Source organism: Solanum lycopersicum, chromosome 12, assembly GCF_036512215.1.
Source record: "Solanum lycopersicum chromosome 12, SLM_r2.1".
Classification (NCBI taxonomy): Eukaryota; Viridiplantae; Streptophyta; class Magnoliopsida; order Solanales; family Solanaceae; genus Solanum; species Solanum lycopersicum.
Genome location: NC_090811.1, coordinates 1,842,775 through 1,863,086, shown reverse-complemented (window position 1 = coordinate 1,863,086; position 20,312 = coordinate 1,842,775). Strand labels below are relative to the sequence as shown.

At 31.7% G+C, this 20,312-nt stretch overlaps 3 protein-coding genes and 2 non-coding genes across 7 annotated transcripts; all 5 read right to left on the bottom strand.

The window, feature by feature from the left end:
* Positions 1-302: 302 nt before the first annotated feature.
* TRNAF-GAA (transfer RNA phenylalanine (anticodon GAA)) lies at positions 303-375 on the bottom strand. The gene has a single exon. It is a non-coding gene; the product is annotated as a tRNA-Phe (tRNA).
* Positions 376-4,706: 4,331 nt separating this feature from the next.
* Positions 4,707-11,257, bottom strand: LOC101247293 (fe-S cluster assembly factor HCF101). Of its 2 annotated transcripts, none has more exons than NM_001324173.1 (16): positions 11,015-11,257; positions 10,708-10,854; positions 9,903-10,030; positions 9,774-9,824; positions 9,133-9,288; positions 8,417-8,560; positions 8,205-8,347; positions 7,719-7,788; positions 7,523-7,618; positions 7,316-7,405; positions 6,932-6,985; positions 6,615-6,738; positions 6,304-6,428; positions 5,461-5,583; positions 4,992-5,060; positions 4,707-4,889 (listed from the first exon to the last, which is right to left on the bottom strand). In NM_001324173.1, exons 1-15 carry the CDS (start codon positions 11,085-11,087, stop codon positions 4,992-4,994), a joined length of 1,593 nt encoding a protein of 530 aa, NP_001311102.1. In that variant the 5' UTR covers positions 11,088-11,257; the 3' UTR covers positions 4,707-4,889. The 2 variants fall into 2 exon arrangements, with proteins under 2 accessions (NP_001311102.1, NP_001311103.1); NM_001324174.1 differs by having other exon boundaries at positions 9,903-10,045; positions 11,015-11,223.
* A 238-nt stretch (positions 11,258-11,495) lies between these two features.
* On the bottom strand, positions 11,496-17,522 carry LOC101246994 (uncharacterized). Its single transcript, XM_004251550.5, has 2 exons — positions 16,536-17,522; positions 11,496-11,815 (listed from the first exon to the last, which is right to left on the bottom strand). The coding sequence occupies exon 1, from the start codon at positions 17,017-17,019 to the stop codon at positions 16,537-16,539; it is 483 nt and encodes a 160-aa protein (XP_004251598.1). The 5' UTR covers positions 17,020-17,522; the 3' UTR covers positions 11,496-11,815; position 16,536.
* On the bottom strand, positions 14,352-14,629 carry MIR10533 (microRNA MIR10533). Its single transcript, NR_161768.1, has one exon. It is a non-coding gene; the product is annotated as a microRNA MIR10533 (primary transcript).
* A 364-nt stretch (positions 17,523-17,886) lies between the features above and the next one.
* LOC101246692 (heavy metal-associated isoprenylated plant protein 30) lies at positions 17,887-20,312 on the bottom strand. Of its 2 annotated transcripts, none has more exons than XM_004251549.5 (3): positions 19,247-20,312; positions 18,598-18,673; positions 17,887-18,267 (listed from the first exon to the last, which is right to left on the bottom strand). In XM_004251549.5, exons 1-3 carry the CDS (start codon positions 19,472-19,474, stop codon positions 18,128-18,130), a joined length of 444 nt encoding a protein of 147 aa, XP_004251597.1. In that variant the 5' UTR covers positions 19,475-20,312; the 3' UTR covers positions 17,887-18,127. The 2 variants fall into 2 exon arrangements, with proteins under 2 accessions (XP_004251597.1, XP_025884474.1); XM_026028689.2 differs by having other exon boundaries at positions 17,887-18,270; positions 19,247-19,680.

Sequence of the window (20,312 nt, the reverse complement as noted above, 5' to 3'; positions counted from 1 at the left end):
AATCTATATTCAAAACTTCATACTCATTTGTGATAAAAATTATATTTTCATTGTTATTGGATCTTAATTAATGATATCACGCGATCCCATAATTACTTTCACATTTGTTATTTTTTTTTATCGATGACTTCGATTTGTTTTTCTAAAGCTATGGATCTTTTGGAAACAATTGTATACCATTAATATTATTATGACGTTTGGAAACAATTGTATACCGTTAATATTATTATGACGTTTGTGATTTTACAACGAAAGCCTCCAAAAAAATTCATAATAAAAAATGAAAAATTCATAATAAAAAATGCGGTGAACGTGGATCGAACACGTGACCTTCAGATCTTCAGTCTGACGCTCTCCCAACTGAGCTATCCCCGCTTGTTGTTTTACATATGAAATAAAAACTTCAACAAATCTGTTTGAGTCATAGGTGTGGAGTCAATAAATAAAAATATATTTGAATCAATCTATGAAGAATATTTGGTTAAAATCTGAAAGAAATAAAAAGATTAACTAAAGTTGAAGTAAAATATGAATATCTAGAAGTTGATAGTTTATGTATGTTTATGTTTTAATCAAATCATACCACATCAAATTGCTTAACACAATTGGAGAATTAGTAGCAAAAAGCTCTAAATTGTTAGGTTGTTTATGTAAACGAAAGATAGTTCTTTATTTACCTGTCATGTACGAATTCAGATTTGATCAAACCTCCACGGATATCGAATTTTAAAAAAAAAAGTTAATTCATTCTTATTGATTCTAAACTAAGAAGACAAAGCAATAGGAATATAATTGGAAAGTTCCCACTTCCTACTATTCTACATAGTATTCCTTTCATGTACTTGGAACATTTTTGCTCCAACAATTTGGAGTTTGGACCATCAAGGGTTACAATAACTTTTTTCTACTTGCAGAGGGTATCTTTTTTTTTATTGATTAGTTCGAGTTCGTTCGAAAGAATTTAGGGTTCTGTATCAAGAAGAATTATTTTATTTGTACTCAAACCTAAGATTTGTTATTAAGAATGAACGAACTTGATGCTGTTATATCATATCTTTTATTGATGAACAAAGACGAATACAAAATTTTGAGTTCATAACTCTGCAATATAAAAAATATTATTTAGTCAATATTAAATAAATTATTTTTATACATATGATTTTCTTAATACAATACAAGGTTTGTTTAAATTTATTAAATTCTATCAAAATTCGTAGTTCGAATACTAATTTACATGAATAAAAAAATTTCAGTGTTCGAATCAAAACACAAATTTCTACATAGAAGTAAAAACACACTATATTTTCCTCTTTATAATCATTATATATATATATATATAAACAATGTTAAATAAAACAACAGAACAAAGAGTAAACAAAATCCACTCTTTTTTTTCACAATATTTTTCCCTTTTTGTACACAATTCAACATTTCTCAATTTTCCAAATTCACAAATCTGAATTTTCTTTCATATATTCATCGTCAAGATTTCATCTTTACCTGAAACAGAGTTTTATCCATCCGAAAGAAACTAAAACTATTTCAATATATCTCGAGTCTCAACATATCTGGTAAAGTTTTTTCACGTATCCAATACTCGATGAAAACAATAAAAAGACCCTCGTAGTCCGATTCTTTCTTGAACCTCGTAATTGCAGAAAGCTTAGTACGCCGACCTGCGTCTTTTCTCTTCTTATTCAACACATCAGGAAAAAAAGAACCAATTTTTACAGATTTCATAACTCCATATCTGAAATTGAGATTTACCCATTTGAAAGGGGCAAAAAGGGAGTATATCTGAAGTTTCAATTTTCACAAATATACACAAAAGATCGAATCTTTTTTTTTTTTTTGCACAATTAATCAGCAACAGAATGACTCTGCCAGCATAAAAGCATGATAATACAACGTCTGAGTATGTAAAATCTTGTTTTCTGTTGTTTCACCATAGTCAAAGATCGTTGCCGGAATCCAGATTTCCGGCAGGTTTGCCGGCGAGAATCCGATGAGGGAAAGAAAAACGATGAAAGGCTCATTGGCGGCTCAACAGAATAGAAAAGTTTGTTTGGAGAAGTAATAGAAATGAACAATAAATTTGTTTGTTTTTATAGGCTTAAGATTTTAGCCATCTTTTTGTTTTTTATTTTTGTTTTTTCATGGTCCCATAAAAGAGCTTTTATTTTATTTTTGTCTTTTGTAATCGAGATAGATATTTTATTTATTAAATATGAAAAATTATATATATATATATATAAGCAAATATATATTAGTTAATATAGTTATAGTTTCAATTAATTATCATTTGTCACTAATTTTTTTCATAAGGCCAAGTTTGAGTTTATAAACGTGTGTATTAGTACAATTTTTGTATAACTGTTCGAAATTCAGATGTTTGTGTTTGTATGAATTCGTTATTCTGTATTTTATCATATTTGTATAATTTCATAATTTGTATAACTGTTGTTGCTTGTATAACTGTTAGAAATTCAGATGTTTGTATTTGTATAAATTTATTTTTTCGACTTTTATCATATTTTTGTATAATTTAAAAATTCGTATGATATAATTTGTATAACACTTGTTACTACTCCGTTTTTAACAACAACAGACGAAAATAACTCATTTATACAAATACTTATTCCAAAAAAACTACAATTATTAGTCGATTCAATCAATCGAAAAGAATTACAAAAATAAATACAAATACACGTTAATTATGTAAACATGCCCATAATTTATGCAAACAAGGTTGTCATCAGTATAACAACTTAATATATAGCTATGATTCGTATATATGCAAACTATGACTAAGGAACCTAATTAGGTTTATAGTGGCTATTTGCTAAATTTTCTCTTTATTTTATGTGATATTATTAAATCATATTGGAACGAAAATATACAAAGATGGAGAGATTAATAATAATATATCACATTTAAAATTTATTAAAAACGAGCGAAATAGAGGCTCACATTTTAAATATTGTGTGATAAGAAAGTAACGTTCTAGGCCTAGGGAAAAGTTTCATAGAAGGCGGTTCGATCAATATTAGTGTATTAGTTCATTAAGGATCGATATCGTTCTTTGGAGTTTTTGAATCGTGAAAAAATAATTCAAAATCAATTCAATTATTCTTGTATATTATTAGTCTTCAATTTTTTTGCCTCATAAATATTTTTTAATAAGTTATATTTTTAAAAAATTTTACCAAAAAATAAAATAAAATTTGTGGCCTCTCATTGATTGCAAGAGGTTTTTTTCTCTAGTGTTGTTTGTGGGGCCAATGAAACCAAAATCATAGAATCTGCCTACCCCTAATCTTATCCTACTAATTGACTTTATCTTTATTTTATTTTATTTTTTTTTGAATATACAGCATATATACTCTTTTTTAAATTTAATTTCTCTAAAATAAAATATTATTAATTTAATTAATTTATTATTTATCTGATCAAGTAGATATTCTTGAGTAGACTTTATCATCATCAACTATAATAAACTATATATAAACAAAAATCTTCACGTGTTTTACTTTTTAAGGTAACATAATATTTATAATAATATTTTTTACAAATTAAATGCGACAAAGTCTAGTTAGTATTTTCTCTATCATTAATAAGATATTTCGAATTTGAGTTTTTTTAAGTACGAAATTATCTTTGTTAGGAGGCGTTTTTTATATGAGATTTTTCGATGCAAATCTAAAATTAGTTAGACTCCAAATATTAGTATCAAATACCAGATGAGAAATAAAAAAAAAAAATTTAAATGTGATTTAAAAGATCAATCAATGATTAAAATAAAACGAAAGAATTCTACTTGTCTATGTAGACTAGCAAATTCAAAGTTTTGGTGAAACTTGAAAATGATAACTAAGTATTTTTTTGCTTTATTGTTTTTTGATACATTATTCATTGTATTTGCATGTTAATAATAAATGTTTTATTTGCAAATAATAAATATATAATTGAATTATGTCACGTTTTTCACTAAATGTTTTTTAAAATAAGGTGTTACCTAATGAAATTTCATACCTACCTATTTAATGCTTCTAGATGAAGCCTTGTTACAAACATAAATAATTTTTATTTTAGAAAATGGTCAAACACTAGCCCAAATATTTTGACTAATACATTCTTTTAAAAAAAATAATAATAATAAAAGTGACAAAAATATTTGTGGTTAAATTCATGTTCTTCTTGACTTCTCCAAAATGTTTTATTTTGTTTTTAGTTTTGTAGCTTCTAAGATGAATGAATCGCGGATGATAGTGACAAAGTTTGAAATTTCGTTTAAAATATTTAAAATTTAATATACATATATAAAAAATATATTTTAATCTATATATTTTGTAAAAAAATTTAACTGATCATCTTGTATATGATTATGCCGCTGGTGGAGGAGATTGACAAAAATGTATCGTATCTACCACTCATCGAATGTCAAATATTGTACATGGAAAAATATGGTACATAGTGAACAAGGTAAAACTCCCGCTCCTATGCAATAGCTTGCAAACCATATAGGAGAAGTAACCCGCACTGGGCTCGACCCAGAAAGCAAACCTCTTGCTTTCGTTGGCAAGGGGTTTCGAACTTGAGAGTTGAGACCTCCGAGATGGAAGTCTCAAACCCAAACCACTGGGCCACCCCGAAGTGTAACACCATTCTTTTTTTGGTTGACCTTGCAAGGTACAAACACTGGAGCATGATGTACAACAATAATGAAGCATAGATTGCTGTGACAAAATGATACACACTAGTGAAGATTTGCTACAAAGATAACAATATTATGAACTAAAATGGTAGTGAAAATTTCTATCTACGTATAATTAAAATACAAAAGTTCTTCCAAACTGTATTTGTATTCGATTTTCGACTTCAAATCATCCCTACAAATAAAACAGGAAAGTCGGAAGGTGAAGATTTATTAGGCTAACTGAGTAATTCATTGAGTTCAAATTCTGAATCCGTCTCTACGGAGAGGTCATTACCTATGCAGGAGTAAGTTGAGGAACTTCAACTAAGCGTTCCATCATTTGCAGCTGGTCATACGGAGCAATCTGTAACAACAAAAATAAATCGAAAAACAATAAGCACTTCAATAATTTCATTTTGAAATGACGGAGTTTGACTAGATATGAAGTTGAAGAAAATAAGAAAAGACTTTCCGCACATATCAAAAGTATGCTTAGAACATGTGGCGTTATACATGTCATGACATTTCCAGGGTAAAACGAGATGTTTAAGTAAAGAGTGTCGTATAAAATAGAAAAGTATGAGTATTTCATTAGTCACAAACAGCTCATTGATGCTAACAAATGCAACTTTATCTGAGTAACCTAGTTTTCGACTGATTTCTATTTTAGTACCCTCTGTTTCAATCTTGCGGTCTTACACATGTCATATGGAAAGTTGAAATTAAAGAGTTGACACGTAAACAAAATAAGTGAGTACAAAGACCTGGTTAAATCCGTCTGGCCAGGTTATTTCCACAGCATAGTTTCCCAAAGGCCGAATCTCTTCAGGTTCAATGTCATCTGGGATATCAGAGTATTGCAGTTTCTGTTCACCCGACCATTCGTCCTGAAGCAAAGCCAACGAAGAGAGAAAAAATCAAAATCCAGATGACTTCAAATGTTTTGTAATCATTGAGTAGAACAAGCACAGCAGAGTGACTTTTTCAAAGTTATCGTTTTTTCTCCGTAAAATCAGTTTTTTTTTGCTTTGCCTCATCGATAATTTTCTTGAGAAGTTTAGAGTCAGATGGTTAAGGTTGTCTAGAGCTACTACTTTACCCCTCTATACATTACAACAACTATATTACACCTCAATGCCAAGGAAGTTGTCAAGTTAGGGTCGGCTATATAAATCTTCACTAATCATATAGCTCCATTTAAGCTCATCTTTGACCAATATTATACAAAATGAGAAGTACTAAGAGTTCTCGGGACCAAAAGTCCTAGAGAAGTGAACTCAAGGGTTTGGCCTAGCGGTCAAGTAGGAACTCAGTAGAACACAGAACTGGCTCGATAATTGTGGTTTTTTGTGTTTAGTTTGGCGATGATAGCTACAATTATTGATAAATATATTGATTTTTTGTATGATTCAAATCTAGGCTCGTAAATTGATCCTTATTTAAAATCAACTTGTGAGTTAGGCTGAACAAGAAGAGACGTTAACAAAGAGAAAGCATGGCGAAAAGAAGTTATGTATGCATTTGTAGAATGTATTATCATGTCATAAATAGTGCAGAACATGCATCTTTTCGAGCTGGAAAGTAACTTAAAGAACTTGACTGCGTACCACACTTTGGGCAGAACGATCATTTCTTCTTACAGTTGCAGGGTGCAAATAAAACTCTTCATCGGAATCAGGTACTTTGACCTTGATTGCCTTGAAAGATCTATCATAACTCACTGCAGTTGATACTGTACTCGAAGAATAAAAGGAGCAATCAATAATCGATGCATACAGGTCAAACTTTGGATAATGACTCCGACAAGTAGATTAAGAAATATTGGCAAGTGTATTCCCTATAGAATGAAGCTTGTTTCACTTGAGTACTTAATAAGAATTCTTGGATAAGAAAAAAAAAACATATAAATGAAGTGTACCTTGTTGACGAATCTTGGCACACTGTTGTACTACACACACGCCTAACTCTTGGAACGTTCTGGAAACTTCACCTTGAGGATCAGCTACCACTTCAGGCATTCCGCTATCTCCAGAAGCAGATAGCTTTACAATTTGAAACAAAGTCCGCGTATTGTTCAGATATGCATGTTCAAGATTACAAGTAAAACAATAATGGATTATTGATGCTATTAGTTTTGATTATTGACAGAAGAGAACTAAAGAAAGACTCAAGTAGTGCAAATTGTGAATACTCAGATACTTGAATGAGTCAACAGTTATTATTGTTGCAACTCACAGCTGGTTGTATAGGGAGATCGAATAGATGGGGTATTCCGAACTGCTGGACAACCTGCAGAGATACAAATGAGATTTATGTAAACGTACTCTTCATCGGGTAATTGCAGGTTTAATGATAATGTCTCAAGGCATTGAGTATAATATCTAGATCCAAATTCATCACTAATCAAAAAGGTATTAGCTTCACTCCACTAGAATATCTGTGTAAACTGAAGACAACGATTTACTACTTAATGAAATCATTCCAAAATGCATAAATAGAGTTTCTTGATCTTAATACCATGGTAACCTTGGATAAAATCTGTTTTAGGGAAAATAAATTCTTAAAACTTTCAGGAAGGAGAAGCACACATCAATAGAACCTAAGAACAAGGCGGCATACCTGAGACCCTGAACCCCTGCCAAAGGGGTAGTAACGTTTTCCATCAGCATCGAAGTGGCACATGTTCTCAACTACGGCAACGCAAGGCACCTGAACGTGAAATGTATAATTAGAAGCAGCATGTCATCTTTTCAGCTCAGTAAGAAGAATTGGCTTTCTAATCATAGTGGAAGGGACAACACTTCAGATAACACAATAGAAACAGACCTTAAGCTTCGAGAACATACGGACACCCTTCGCAACATCAATAAATGCTAGCTTTTGAGGTGTAGTAACAATAACTGCAGCAGTCAAAGGAACAACCTGACAGTTGAATCAGCAAAAGCAGAATATATGAAAAATCATTTCCACCAAGGACGCTCACAAACATTGGCTCACATCAGTTGTATTCTATTAGGCAAACCTGGCATAGAGTGAGTTGAATATCACCAGTTCCAGGGGGCATGTCAATAACTAGATAGTCCAATTCTCCCCTGCATAGTTGCATACATTTAGGATAACAAAGTAATACAAGATCGCAAAATTTAGAGCATATACGTATCTTCAAGGATCATTTATAGTGATATCCAAAACAAACTTTTACGACTATATGCAAACCTACTTAAATAAGCTCTAATCCTCTAACACATTAATGCAATATATGTACTACACTTGCTTTTATCAAGATTAGTCATCTGATACCAACAAGCCAATAGATGGCACATTGCATCAAAAGTTGGAACATATCATATGTAGACAAAAAGTTAGACTAAAATAAATTTAATGTCTCCAGAGTAATAAATTTCAATGAACTTTAAAGAATTTCTCTGGTATAGAAATTTCAACAAAACGGCTTAAGTAAATTGGTTGTTGGTTCTTGATTTCTTGTCAAATGCAAAGCATATCATACCATTCTGTAGTAGTCAGCAGTTGGTTGATGACCCCAGAAACCATGGGACCTCGCATAATTGCACGCCCTTGCCCAGCAAATCCAAAAGATACCAACTTCACACCCATGTATTCAGTTGGAATGATGGTTCTTTTCTCTGCATTCTACAAAAGTCTCTTAGTGGTTTATATGCAGTAACAAAAAAATAGTTTAGTCCAGGAAATGACAGTTACCATTTCAAGTATCCGGTTTTCTGGGGACACCATAGTTGGCAAACTAGGACCATATACATCTGCATCAAATATACCTACTCTAGCTCCCATATCAGCCAAAGTGTAAGCTAGGTTGACAGCTACAGTTGATTTACCAACCCCTCCCTGTGGTTTATAAAGATCAATATTAATTAAGAAGAAGACACGAGATTTCAGATGCTAAACTGGTCAAAGCAGAAAAATTTCCACACAAGCAAGGTCGATGCAACAAGTCCTTGACTGTATGAAAACAAGAATCACGGAAAGCAATAACAGCGACATGAATGAGCAATAAATCACCAGCTAACATATTTAAACGTTGCGGTGTAACAAATCTTCAAATATTGCTTTTAGAGGAAAGCTATTTGCCCTTTTCTAACCTTTTTTTTTTTTTGATTTGCTTTTGAGGACACAAATGTCATAGACCTAACTCAATCCCAAAAGCTAGCACGTGAGGAGATGATTGCCCCCAAGTCCATATTAAGCAAACAACCCCCAACCAATGTTGGACTGTAACCCACTCAAACACCCCTTAACTTCTACTCCCAACTGGAGCATGGACCGGGAGTCCATATGAATATACCACCGGTCCATTCCTCAATCAGTGTGGGACTGTAGTCCACTCTAACAAATACATACTAAAAGAAATGTTTAATGAGTTAAAAAGCATTTGAACTGAAGATTGTGGAATTCTTCACCTTGCAACTAGAAACAGCGATTATGTTGGAGATTGTTTGTAGCCCGGCGGGAAGCTGTCCAGCATAGATAGGTTTTGCTGGTTGAGCTGACATTGTCACATTGACCTTTTTAACCCAAGGAAGTTCAGCAACCACTTCATTAGCCTTCTGCTCAAACTATACCAAAAATTGAAAGTCAGATTTGTAGTCCTATCATACTTAGATGATCCACAAGACCACCCTCTTGTGATACCGAAGAGGATAAATTTGAAAGATAAGGATGCGTCCTAATCTCATGCTCCCTAATATATACACCCTCTATCCCAATTTATGTGGCACTGTTTGATTTGCCCCAGAGTTTAAGAAAAAAAGAAAGACTTAAGAAATATGTGGTCTAAAACACTCCTTGACTATTTTTGTGGCTATATATCATTCATTAAGTATAAAAGAGGAATTTCAAAGTTAAATGGTTTCCAATGAAAGAAAAGTAACACTCTTTTCTTTGGGAGGTACTAAAAAGGATAGTGTGTCACATAAATTGCGACAAAGGGAATAATAGTCCAACAATATGCAGTGATAAGGAAACTACGAAAACTGAATGATGTACCACTTCATATACACATCAATTCTTGATCAAATAGTGGTAGTTGTGTTTCATTTACCATGTCCTTGATTGGACATGCTGGTGTTGTAAGCTCTAACTGAAATGAAACCTGAAAATTCCAATAGATTGGATTAGGAGAATATTTCTCAAATATAATGTGAAGGTCAGAATGTACTGTTTTTAAGACCTCTCCCAAATTTTCATCAACCAGTAGGTCCTTCACAAATCCGCAAGAGACTATGTCAGTCCCGAAATCAGGATCAATTATCTGGGATAGGGCTTTAAGTACTTCAGAGTCGGCTGTTTGACCTGACACTGAAGGAGCACAAGCTGCAATTTCAAAGAGCAGCAAAGTAAACTGAACGATGTATAACAACATATGCATGGGAGGAAATTTTGAAGGAATTACTCAAGCATAATGAGAAATCCAGTTGAAAAAACGGTTGTACTCATGCACAAGAAACAAAGAAAAATGCTTCAAACAAAGCTGTATACATGACTTAAGTTCATAAGATGCAAATTAGGAGGATACCATAAGATGTCTCTTTGTATGTAGCTTTTGACAGAAGCAGAATAAATAGATACAACTCCTCCATATCAATATTTTTAAACTCGTTGAAAAGGAGAAAGAAATGTCTTCCTCTCCATTCATGATTCGACAGTCGAAGGTCTATGGCCATAATTTTAGACTATTTTCGCGCAGTGCCAGGACACACCCTCATCCAGAGGACATAAAACTACCTGGTCAAGCCAAAAAGGCTGCCGACTGAATGCTCCTATCTAATCATTTCTAGACCTTTATCTTACCTAAAACTTCCAGACCCACGTCTGCTAAGTTGCTCGGACTCTCCAAAAATGTTGTCACACCCGTGTAATCAAAAAGCTCAACCAATACCATATTGAATTGTGTGACCATCTCGTTAAAAAGCTAAATCCTTTTAAGTAGTACTAATACTTAAAAGTATTTGACAAATAAAACACTACAAAATTACCTCCATTTGAAGCAGCTTTAGCTGTAACTGAGCTCAATCTTGAACATGTATACGAAAAGTTCAAACCTTTCACTTGCCTTTGAGAGGACAAAAAACAAGAACCACTCAAAGTAGACTGAATAAAAGACTTCTCAGCTACATATAACCCTGTGTAATCAACAAACAAAACACAAAATTCAGCAAGAACCCAACTTGACCCAAACAGAAAAATGGGTATTTACTAAAATTCATTAAAAAAGTAATCTTTTTCAAAACCCCATTAAAACAAATGGTCCAAAACTCATATACTAAAACTGTGGCTACCTACCTGCTTTGGATTGTGAAGTACAATACTGATGAAATGTTAGAGTTGGAGAAGATGGAGCTTGAAGGAGTGTCATTTTCTTTTAGTTTTTCTGCTAATTGGAGCTATGGATGATGATGATGAAGAAGAAGACAGAGGGAAAAGTTCATTTGCATTAAATGTGAGCCTCAAGTTTTTTTCATGTTACGCTCAAAATCAAGAATCTAATCGTCTTAACTTACCTTAGCCACAACTCTTTTTAAGTCATCCAAAACGACAACCTCTTACTGTACATTATTCTGTTAGGAGTTATTTGAATCGAGAGTCTATTTAGAATACAAAATATGTTATTATTATTTATTTATCCATGTTAATAAAGGCGTATTTGGATAGAGAGGTGTGACTTCATATTTTTTTTCTCCCCAAATTATGTATAACATGCTTTCATTTGAAGTTTGTCAATACTGACTACCAAGTTAAATATTTAGGGAGAAAAAAAAAACACTTGAAGAGAATAAAACTCTCTATTAGCCATTAAAAATTTAGTCCAAGGTCACAACCATAGCAGGCAGCAGCAAATATACAAATACATAGGAAAAAAGTCAAAAAATTTCTCTATTAGCCATTACTAACATTCCACATATAACTAACATAAGAGCATATATATACAGTACATCTAGCAACTGCTTGCACAATTGGCTAAATCGTCGATCGATCGGATGAGATAATGTGCTTAGAGAACTTTGATTTTTATCAACCATCATCATGCCCAATACTGTTGGGCTTATTTCATAAGCCATTGAGTGGAAGCAGCTGACAAATACCCTGCAGGTTGAAGAAGATATAAATGGATCAACATTGAAGGTAAACATAAGGAGTCAATCGATAGCTGGTTAGATTTATGCGGGAATTAAAAAATACAGAATTAGATACGAGAAAAATAATGTGAATGGATTAAGTTCTAAATTGAAAACCAATTAATTTGTACATGAATAACTTACTTCCTAACCGATTACCAGATGTGCTATTACTTACGCAACAATTAGTACCTGCATAATTCACTCCAAACCGGCTCCAAACGACCCCTAAGAAAATTATGTACTTACATTCTCATATCAAAACTACTATTTCATAAATAATCACAAAAGCATAACAGAAAGTTACCCAATATGTCAACTTGGCAAGCATTTTTCCTCTATCCCTTTTAGCTTGTCCTAAATATGTATTATCACATAATCGCGAGCACAGGAAACACGGCCAAAGAGCTAGGATGACGTAGTACTTAACAAGTGAGAGGGAAGTTGAAACACCGACGATAGACAGATGGACACTCGAAATGACTTAACCAAAAAGCTTATTAACAAGTTCTACAGCAACTTTGAATTCACCAAAAAGTTTAGATGGTCCATTAAACAAACAAAAATGGAAGGAATTTATATGTATATTTTACCTTTTCCTTCATACCATTTAGTAACCATTTGGAGTGTACAGCTTCTTGAGTTGCACAAATAAAGGAGCAATCATAACAAACAGGTAACTTACATTTCAATGATTCAAACACCACTTATGTCACCTATCACACTTGCAGCATAATATGAAAATGAGATATCAACAATTTCTAGAAAAAGTCAAGTCAAAATCCATGAAATTGTTATTTATTTTGCTTGTCGTCATGATTCTGTCCAGTGTCCGCTGTCCTTTATTTCCCTTTCTTCTTTTTTCCTCCCGGAAAGTTGTTCCGACTCCAATCTTAAGTTACTCAAATAAAAAGAGCACTTCACAAACTTTTACTCAGTAGTGCAAGTACTTCGGAAAGACCAAATGCTTAAAACAAGAAATCCCAACAATACAAATAAAGTAGTGTTGTGCAATGCTTTTAGCAGTCTACTCGTGTCAAACGAACATGTAGACCTTAGCAATTTTTTTGGAACTCGAGGAAATATTGAAGTATAATGAACAGGAACTTTCAAAGAAAATAAAGAACAAAAAAAGTAACTCATAATAGAAAAAAGATCATTAATCAGGAATGACTTCTCAAAAGCTAGTGTTCCAAAAGCCAACAAGAAAAATTCAAAATGATTCCTACCAAATATATTTAAGTACCCATATACTTCTAAGCAAGTAACATTAACAAAGATATTACTCATTAAGAAATCTCCATGAGCCTTTCACAAGGAAGATCTCTCAGCAAATCACCAGACCCTAAAGATCCTTTCTATTAAAAGATATATACAACCTGAAAATGTTACATTCTTTCGGAACACCAAAAGGACCATAAATTTGTGGTATTTATGTTTGTAACATAGCATGGCTCTATTTACAGAAAGTTAAGGCAAATACAGTTCAGAACTTGTCACCCAGAGAAACCACAAGATCGTTCGAACCAGAGTATAAAAAATACTCATTGACGTTCTTTGGATATATCCCTATAGGGGGGCATATTTGATCAACTCCTTGTGGGCCTCAGATGGTGTCAAGATCGCCTTTAGAAAGGATATACCAATTTTTGCAATTCATCACCAATATCAATATCAATATCAACATCCTTCCTCTATTTCCATCCAATTTAGTGACTTGATTAAAATAATTATGCAACATCTTTTTCGTGTTATATTAACTGACTTATCATTACATACTTCGTATGCTAGTGCAGTTTTAAGTTTAAACCAAACCCACCATATTGATGATTGAAATAATATCTATACATGTTGATCAATTGATAAGCTTCCTCACTATCCAATTTGTCTCCTTAAAACCTACAACTAATTGACAAGTTTTTTGGTTTGTTGCAGTGTTGTCATAGGCACGCCTATAACCCAAAAGTAAGGCTCAAGACGTGTTGAGTGCTTCACCTTAATGTGCATTTTAGTGTCGTCATCTAAGTTCTAAGGTATACTTTTCTTGCCAATAACCCTCTTTCGAAGAGGCAACACTAAACAATTGATATTTTCCTTGATCGTTAATTTTGTTGTCAATTTCTTTGTTCATATACTTTTCATTCATGCTTATTATTAGTTTTGGACTGATTTTATATATATATATATATATATATATATATATATATATATATATGTATTTTTTCACCCTTTGTGTTTTTTTCATTAAAGCTCATGCTTTATTTGAGCTTAATACGTTTGTTGGAAGAGTTCACAGTGATGAGCCCCTATTCTTGGGAATTTCTTAAGTAAATTGAAGACCTCTTCTTTGATAAGTCTATTCTAAAGCACTGGAGTGGGTTTATAAAATGCAAGAGACTATTATCTCTAGCAAAAATTGAACTAATGACATCTTTGTCTCATATGCCACATTGTAAAACACGTGTGCAAAAATCCTTTTACAATTCTTGCTCAACATTCTCGAATATAGATCTTATGAACTCTAAGTTGTCTTTCACCGGCCTAATTTCTTCCTTTATTGAAGCAATTGACTGAGCTTCGAAATTAAGCAATTTTTTAAAGTTTTTGAGTAGAAGATTCATAGAGAGTGGTCTATCACTCATTGAGAAGCGGGACTTCTTACTATTCATAAATCTTCTAATCAAAAACTACAATAATTTGTTAAATTTCAAGCTTATTCAATTGTTTTTATAAAAGAAGAAATTGGGCTGATGAAAGAAGACCTAGAATTCATAAGATCTTTGTTCACGGATGTTGAGCAAGAATTATCTAGAGATCTTTAGACACGTGTTTTAGATGTGGCATATGAGGCAAAACATACTATTAGTTCAATTCTTGTTAAAGATAATGGTCTCTTACATTTTATTTACTCACTTTCCAATGCAACAAAAAAGGACCAAGCTTATCAAAAAAAGTCCATTTTACATGAGAAAACCGTAAGAATAGGGCCTCATTGTTGTAAAACTCTTCCAACAAATCAACATCAACTCATCATCAATAACTGGTCAAAAAATATTGCGTTTTCACAAGGAAGTGGATTGAGTAGTTAGGAAGCTTACCGATGGACCAGCATTACTAGATATCATTTCAATCATCGGTATGTTAGATTTAGGTAAAACTATTTTGGGATACAAAGAATATAATCAGTTATAAATCATTTCAACATTAGTACATGATGTACAGTTGACCAAGAATATAATAGAAAAAAGACGTTGCAGAAAGTTTTACTTAAGTCACTGTTTTGAACATGGAAATACAGTGAGGACATTGATGTGATGATGAGCAACTAAAAATCAATATATCCTGTACAGGATGGTCAACCAACAAGACCACTCAACACCACAAAATATTTCCAGAAGACGGACCTCTAATAAGCATTTACCCGGCTACTGCTAGATGCTACTGCTTAACTCACGTACTAACTTTTTCACTTTTATCCTTAGATGTAGCACAAGCATATAATAATTTGTTTTCTATCCTTTCTTCAATAGAAAACGTAGAGTTCTGATAGAACCAAAAGCAAAAATCAGCTCATCCCTAAAAAGCTAAAAATGGGGAACCGATAACAACTGTATCATTATTCACTACTCCATTAAGAAACATGGTAATATCTCCTACATGGAATAGGAAAGACACATACAGGATTCCAAGTCAGTGGAGTAAAATATACCCACTGACCCACCACTGCTAATGCTATAGTGCTTGTAACAGGGCTACCAACTTAGAGGGTACTTGGATTTGCTTTTTTAAAATAGCTTATAAGCTAAGAGCCATTAGTTGATCATACCCAACTTTAAGCTTATTTCTGTACTTTTTTGGCTCAAAAGTAAGTGCTTATGAGCATTTTTTATCTTTCCCAAACACTACAAAAAATAGAAAAAGAGCTTAATAGCCAAAAGCACTTAAAATAAGCCAATATAAACAGGCTCTTAGTATACATATATATGCTCTCAACTTGTTCAATTAAAAGTAAATATAATGTTCAAGCTGATGCCGGACTGCTACTACACTGTTAAAGAGTACCAAAAGCATCGAAACTGAGACCCAATACTTCTTCTCTTCCATTCTACAATACACTATTTGACCAAACACAAGTTTAGAAAGTGAAAAAATACTATAGAACATCAACTAAATATCACACAACACCAGAATTACCACTAAAATCTTATGCTCTTCAACAATCATGTCACTTTCAAACAAACAGCAAAATGAAAAAGTTATAATTAAAGAGTCACCAAACATACTAAAGTCTCAATCTTTTGAATGACGAAGTTGAAAAAGATACCAAACATACTAAAGTCTCAAATCTTTTGAACGACGAAGTTGAAAAAGTTACCAAACATACTAAAGTCTCAATATTTTGATTAACAAAGTTGAAAAAGAAGTTCAGAGTATATCAAAAAACAAAGGAGAACATCGTAGCAAGAGAACATCACTCCCAATCCCCCAACAAACAACAACATACCTAGTGTAATCCCAACGGTTGTAATCCCAACGGTAGAGTATACGCAAACCTTACCAATAGATAAGTGATTTACATAAACCATCTCCAAACAGGTTGAATCACTCTCAATCCCATACACAAAACCAAAAATGCACAGAAAATACAAAAAGGAAACAACTTTATTAGAATAAAACAAAAAAATTACCTCAGGAAGAGGAATGCTTTTTCCCTTCACAATAAGGACTTTCAATGAAATTCTTAGAAGGGTATTTAGCAGTAACCATTCCAACTTCAAAAACCAAATTCTCACCACTAGATCTGATACCCGTAATTCCCCACCACTTAAAAAAAGCCCTTACACTAATCCCATCAAGCTCCGCAATACGATTCTCAACAATTTTCCCCCTAATTTTCTTCGAATACGTCGCAAGGTAATTGTCCGGAGGTAGAGTAATTTTACACTTCTCACCCAAAGAAACTAAGAACTCGCCGGAACTGGAGTTCAGAGAATACTCATTAACGTTCCTTGGAAGCAACCCTATAGGAAACCCGAATCTGATTAGCTCCTTGTGTGCCTCTGATGGTGCCGGATCCGGATTCGGGTCAGGATTCGGATCCGGATTCGAAGAAGATACAGAAATGGTGAAGAGGAGAAGAACAATGGTGAAGATTACTAGGGTTTTTGCCATTTTTTTGAGCTTAGCGAAAAAGGTGATTATTCGATTAGTCGATTTGAAGACTAATGAAATTGGATAAAGTGTTAATGTGTATACTTTGTATATAACGTGAAGTCGCTTAGAATGTGACACGTAGTTTGTATGTGGCGAAATTTTCTCGTTCGATATTCGATATATAGAGTTTAATTAAATCTAAACGTGCATTTGTGATGATCAAACAAGGGTTCTTTTTTCATTTTTTTAGATACTAAACGTATAGATCTTGAATTAAGGATGAATTCGTGGAAGAATCTCAACTATTCTATCATAAACTCGAGTTAATTTTCTATTAGAGGAAGTTACATATTTGATTGCTCGTCAATAATAATTAAAGAACTTAGTTAATACATAAAAAAGGATAATATAGCATGATTAAAATTAAATATATTTTAAGAATAAAATACGTAATAATCTTTTTTAAAACATTGCTCATCAAAATATATCCTTTAATTCTGTGAAATTATAAAAAAAAAAAAAAAAAAAAAACACAACTCATACATGATATGAATCAAGTGCATATAACGAATTTCAATTTTATTAATATTTCAATAAAAAAAATAGAACGATAGTCTAAATTTTTTATTCATTGATTTTTAATACATTAATAATTTACCTTTGAAAGACTTTGATAGTAAAAATCGCACATATTTATATTAATGAATTCAAAGAGTAAAGACATACAAAAACGATAATAACATATACAGTATAATTTCATAAATGAGGCTAATAGAAAACTAAATGAAGTAGACTTTACTTTTAATTATTTTTTCAGAAGAGTAAAAGATAGTATCAAACTAAAATTTTAAAAAATTATAATATCATGCTTATGCTACAATAATATAATAATTATGTTTCAATCATATATAATATTTGATGCAATTTTTCTTTCCTGATACAAAATTACATAATGTACATATGCTTCATTTTCATTTTAATGCTTGGTTATACATAATAGTACATGTAAATATACTATATAGTTGCAATGTTTGCATAGCCTTTTTTTTATTATTCAATCATAAATATTTTTTGGCTCTTTTTTTTTTAAATATTTTTTTCCCTTCTTTAATTTTTTTTATAAAATTCAACATTCAGGAGTGTTCCAAGTTGAAAGTTCAACATTTTTGACAATTTTTGAAACACTTTCCAACACTTGAAAAGGTATTATGTCTCCAATAACAACCACCTTCTTGGTCTCCAAATCTACTTGGTACATATCTACCCCTGCTTTAAAAAAAAAATATAATATTAATTTAGTAACTAAACATTTAATATCGCACGTTTTATAAATTAAGATGATAATAAATAAAAAAATTTGATCAACTATAGTGCTCCATTTAAGTTTATCTTAGATTGTATGTATGAATTGTTCATAATATCAGATGGCAACTCTACATAAAGGAGATAAGCTGTAATAGGTTAATATCCTACATAGTCTTATCACGTATAACATGAATTCTTACGAACAATATATTGTGTTTTGTATTCAAAATCAAGTTTAATTTCTATATACCGACAATTATAACCTAAAACGGACTAAATTAAATATTTTACCTTCCATTTTGGAGATGTGTTTTTCAACTTTCCTTGCACAACCATTGCAATGTATGGAAACTCTTAGCACCACAATCTACACCATTCAAATAATTAAATTAAATTCAATAATAAAACTTCATATTCATATTTTCATTTCTTTAAAACTATCCTTCACATTAAAAAATTAAAAAAAATCAGTCAAATTCATTATACACAAATATTGCCCAAATTAATTAACTAAACTCAAAATGGAAGATTTTTAAAGCTTTTCATATGACAATATAATTAAATAAATAGCCGATCGTTCAATCCAACATGATATCAAAGCAAGCAAAAATGCGGAGTTTTATGTTATTTCATTCCATTATTAAAAATAAAAAAATTACACGTATTTGGTCTAGAAAAAAAATCAAATACACATGAAAGCAGAGTCATAGCGAGAATTTCAACTTCATGAACTGAATTTTAGAACATTAATTCATTTAACATCTGATCATATATAATAAATTTCTTGTCATATATACACTATTTAAGCAATAGCTATTAGATTTCGCTGAATCCGTATCTAGCTTTTCTACCTATGCTCCTCATGAAGAGACGTGTAAATTGAAGACATAATTAAGTAAATAAAATTCTTCGAAAAAAAAAAAGAGACATATTTAATTACCTTAGGCTTCAATTGAAAAGCTAGTGTTGGAGGTCCTACATTAATAACATCCTTCAATCTCATCAACTTAGGTTCATCATCTTGATTTGATAAACTATTATTCATCAATGGCTTCTTTTCAAATCCATCATCATCATGAACTCCATATTCATTGATACAAAAACAAGATCCAGAAGAAGAAATAGTACTAAAACAATCTAAAACTTTACCAAAATTAATCTTCATCATTATAACAAACACCAAATAATATTTGCCTATATAAAGATGAATTAATTAATATAAGGTAAAAAAACAATAAATATAATTCATTGGGATGAACAAAAAAAAAATGAAAGTTATTGATGATGAGAAGGAGAAGGGAGACATGACTCTCTACAACCCATTTTTGTAGGGAAGATAAATTAAGTATAAGGTATGTAGTAGTACTTAAGATGGGGACACACACAAGTCAAAATTCTGTATTTAAATATGATGAGTTCGATATTTAATATATTTTATCTTGAACTCGTTATTTTAAAATTATGAGTGTGAATTTTAATATATAATATGTATGTTCTGCGCTAAAAATATTAAGTATAAACGTCTATGTATGTATGTAGCTGGCTAGGAGAACAAGGCACTAAGAAAATATTTGAACATTCACGTAAATTTAATAACTTAAATACTTTTATAACATTTATTTAAGATATATATATAAAAATTTATAAATTTTAAATTTTGAAAGTCCGTCTAAATAAATCTACGAAAAAGGCATAACTTTTCTAACATAAAAGGGAATTGAACATGTGATGTGAAACTAAAAGTAGTACAATTTGAGAGACAAAAGCTCCAACATATTTAAGGGATTTCATGTGAGATTAGGTGTTTAGGTACAGTTAGAGCATCTAGTTTCATGTGACTAATATACACATGAGAAAGTATAATTAAATCAAAGTGGAAAATAAGAGAGAAAAAAATTATTGAGTAGAAGACATAAAAGAAGAATATTCACAAGTTACATGCAATGTGAATCAAAGAAATTTATGGTGTCTAAAAAGTTTTAAGTATAGAAAAAAATTAAGCAGAT

What these genes read in the sequence shown, in the direction of transcription:
- LOC101247293 (NM_001324174.1), bottom strand. Translation starts at nt 11,087, where the DNA reads ATGACACTCCTTCAAGCTCCATCTTCTCCAACTCTAACATTTCATCAG. An exon ending in TTCAACTCACTCTATGCCAG is followed by an intron (nt 7,619 to 7,718) that starts GTTTGCCTAATA and finishes TTCAACTGTCAG; the next exon opens with GTTGTTCCTTTGACTGCTGC. An exon ending in GCAGGGGTTCAGGGTCTCAG is followed by an intron (nt 6,986 to 7,315) that starts GTATGCCGCCTT and finishes GTATCTCTGCAG; the next exon opens with GTTGTCCAGCAGTTCGGAAT.
- LOC101246994 (XM_004251550.5), bottom strand. Translation starts at nt 17,019, where the DNA reads ATGGCAAAAACCCTAGTAATCTTCACCATTGTTCTTCTCCTCTTCACC.
- LOC101246692 (XM_026028689.2), bottom strand. Translation starts at nt 19,474, where the DNA reads ATGATGAAGATTAATTTTGGTAAAGTTTTAGATTGTTTTAGTACTATT. An exon ending in CTTTTCAATTGAAGCCTAAG is followed by an intron (nt 18,674 to 19,246) that starts GTAATTAAATAT and finishes TGAATGGTGTAG; the next exon opens with ATTGTGGTGCTAAGAGTTTC. An exon ending in ACACATCTCCAAAATGGAAG is followed by an intron (nt 18,271 to 18,597) that starts GTAAAATATTTA and finishes TTTTTTTTAAAG; the next exon opens with CAGGGGTAGATATGTACCAA.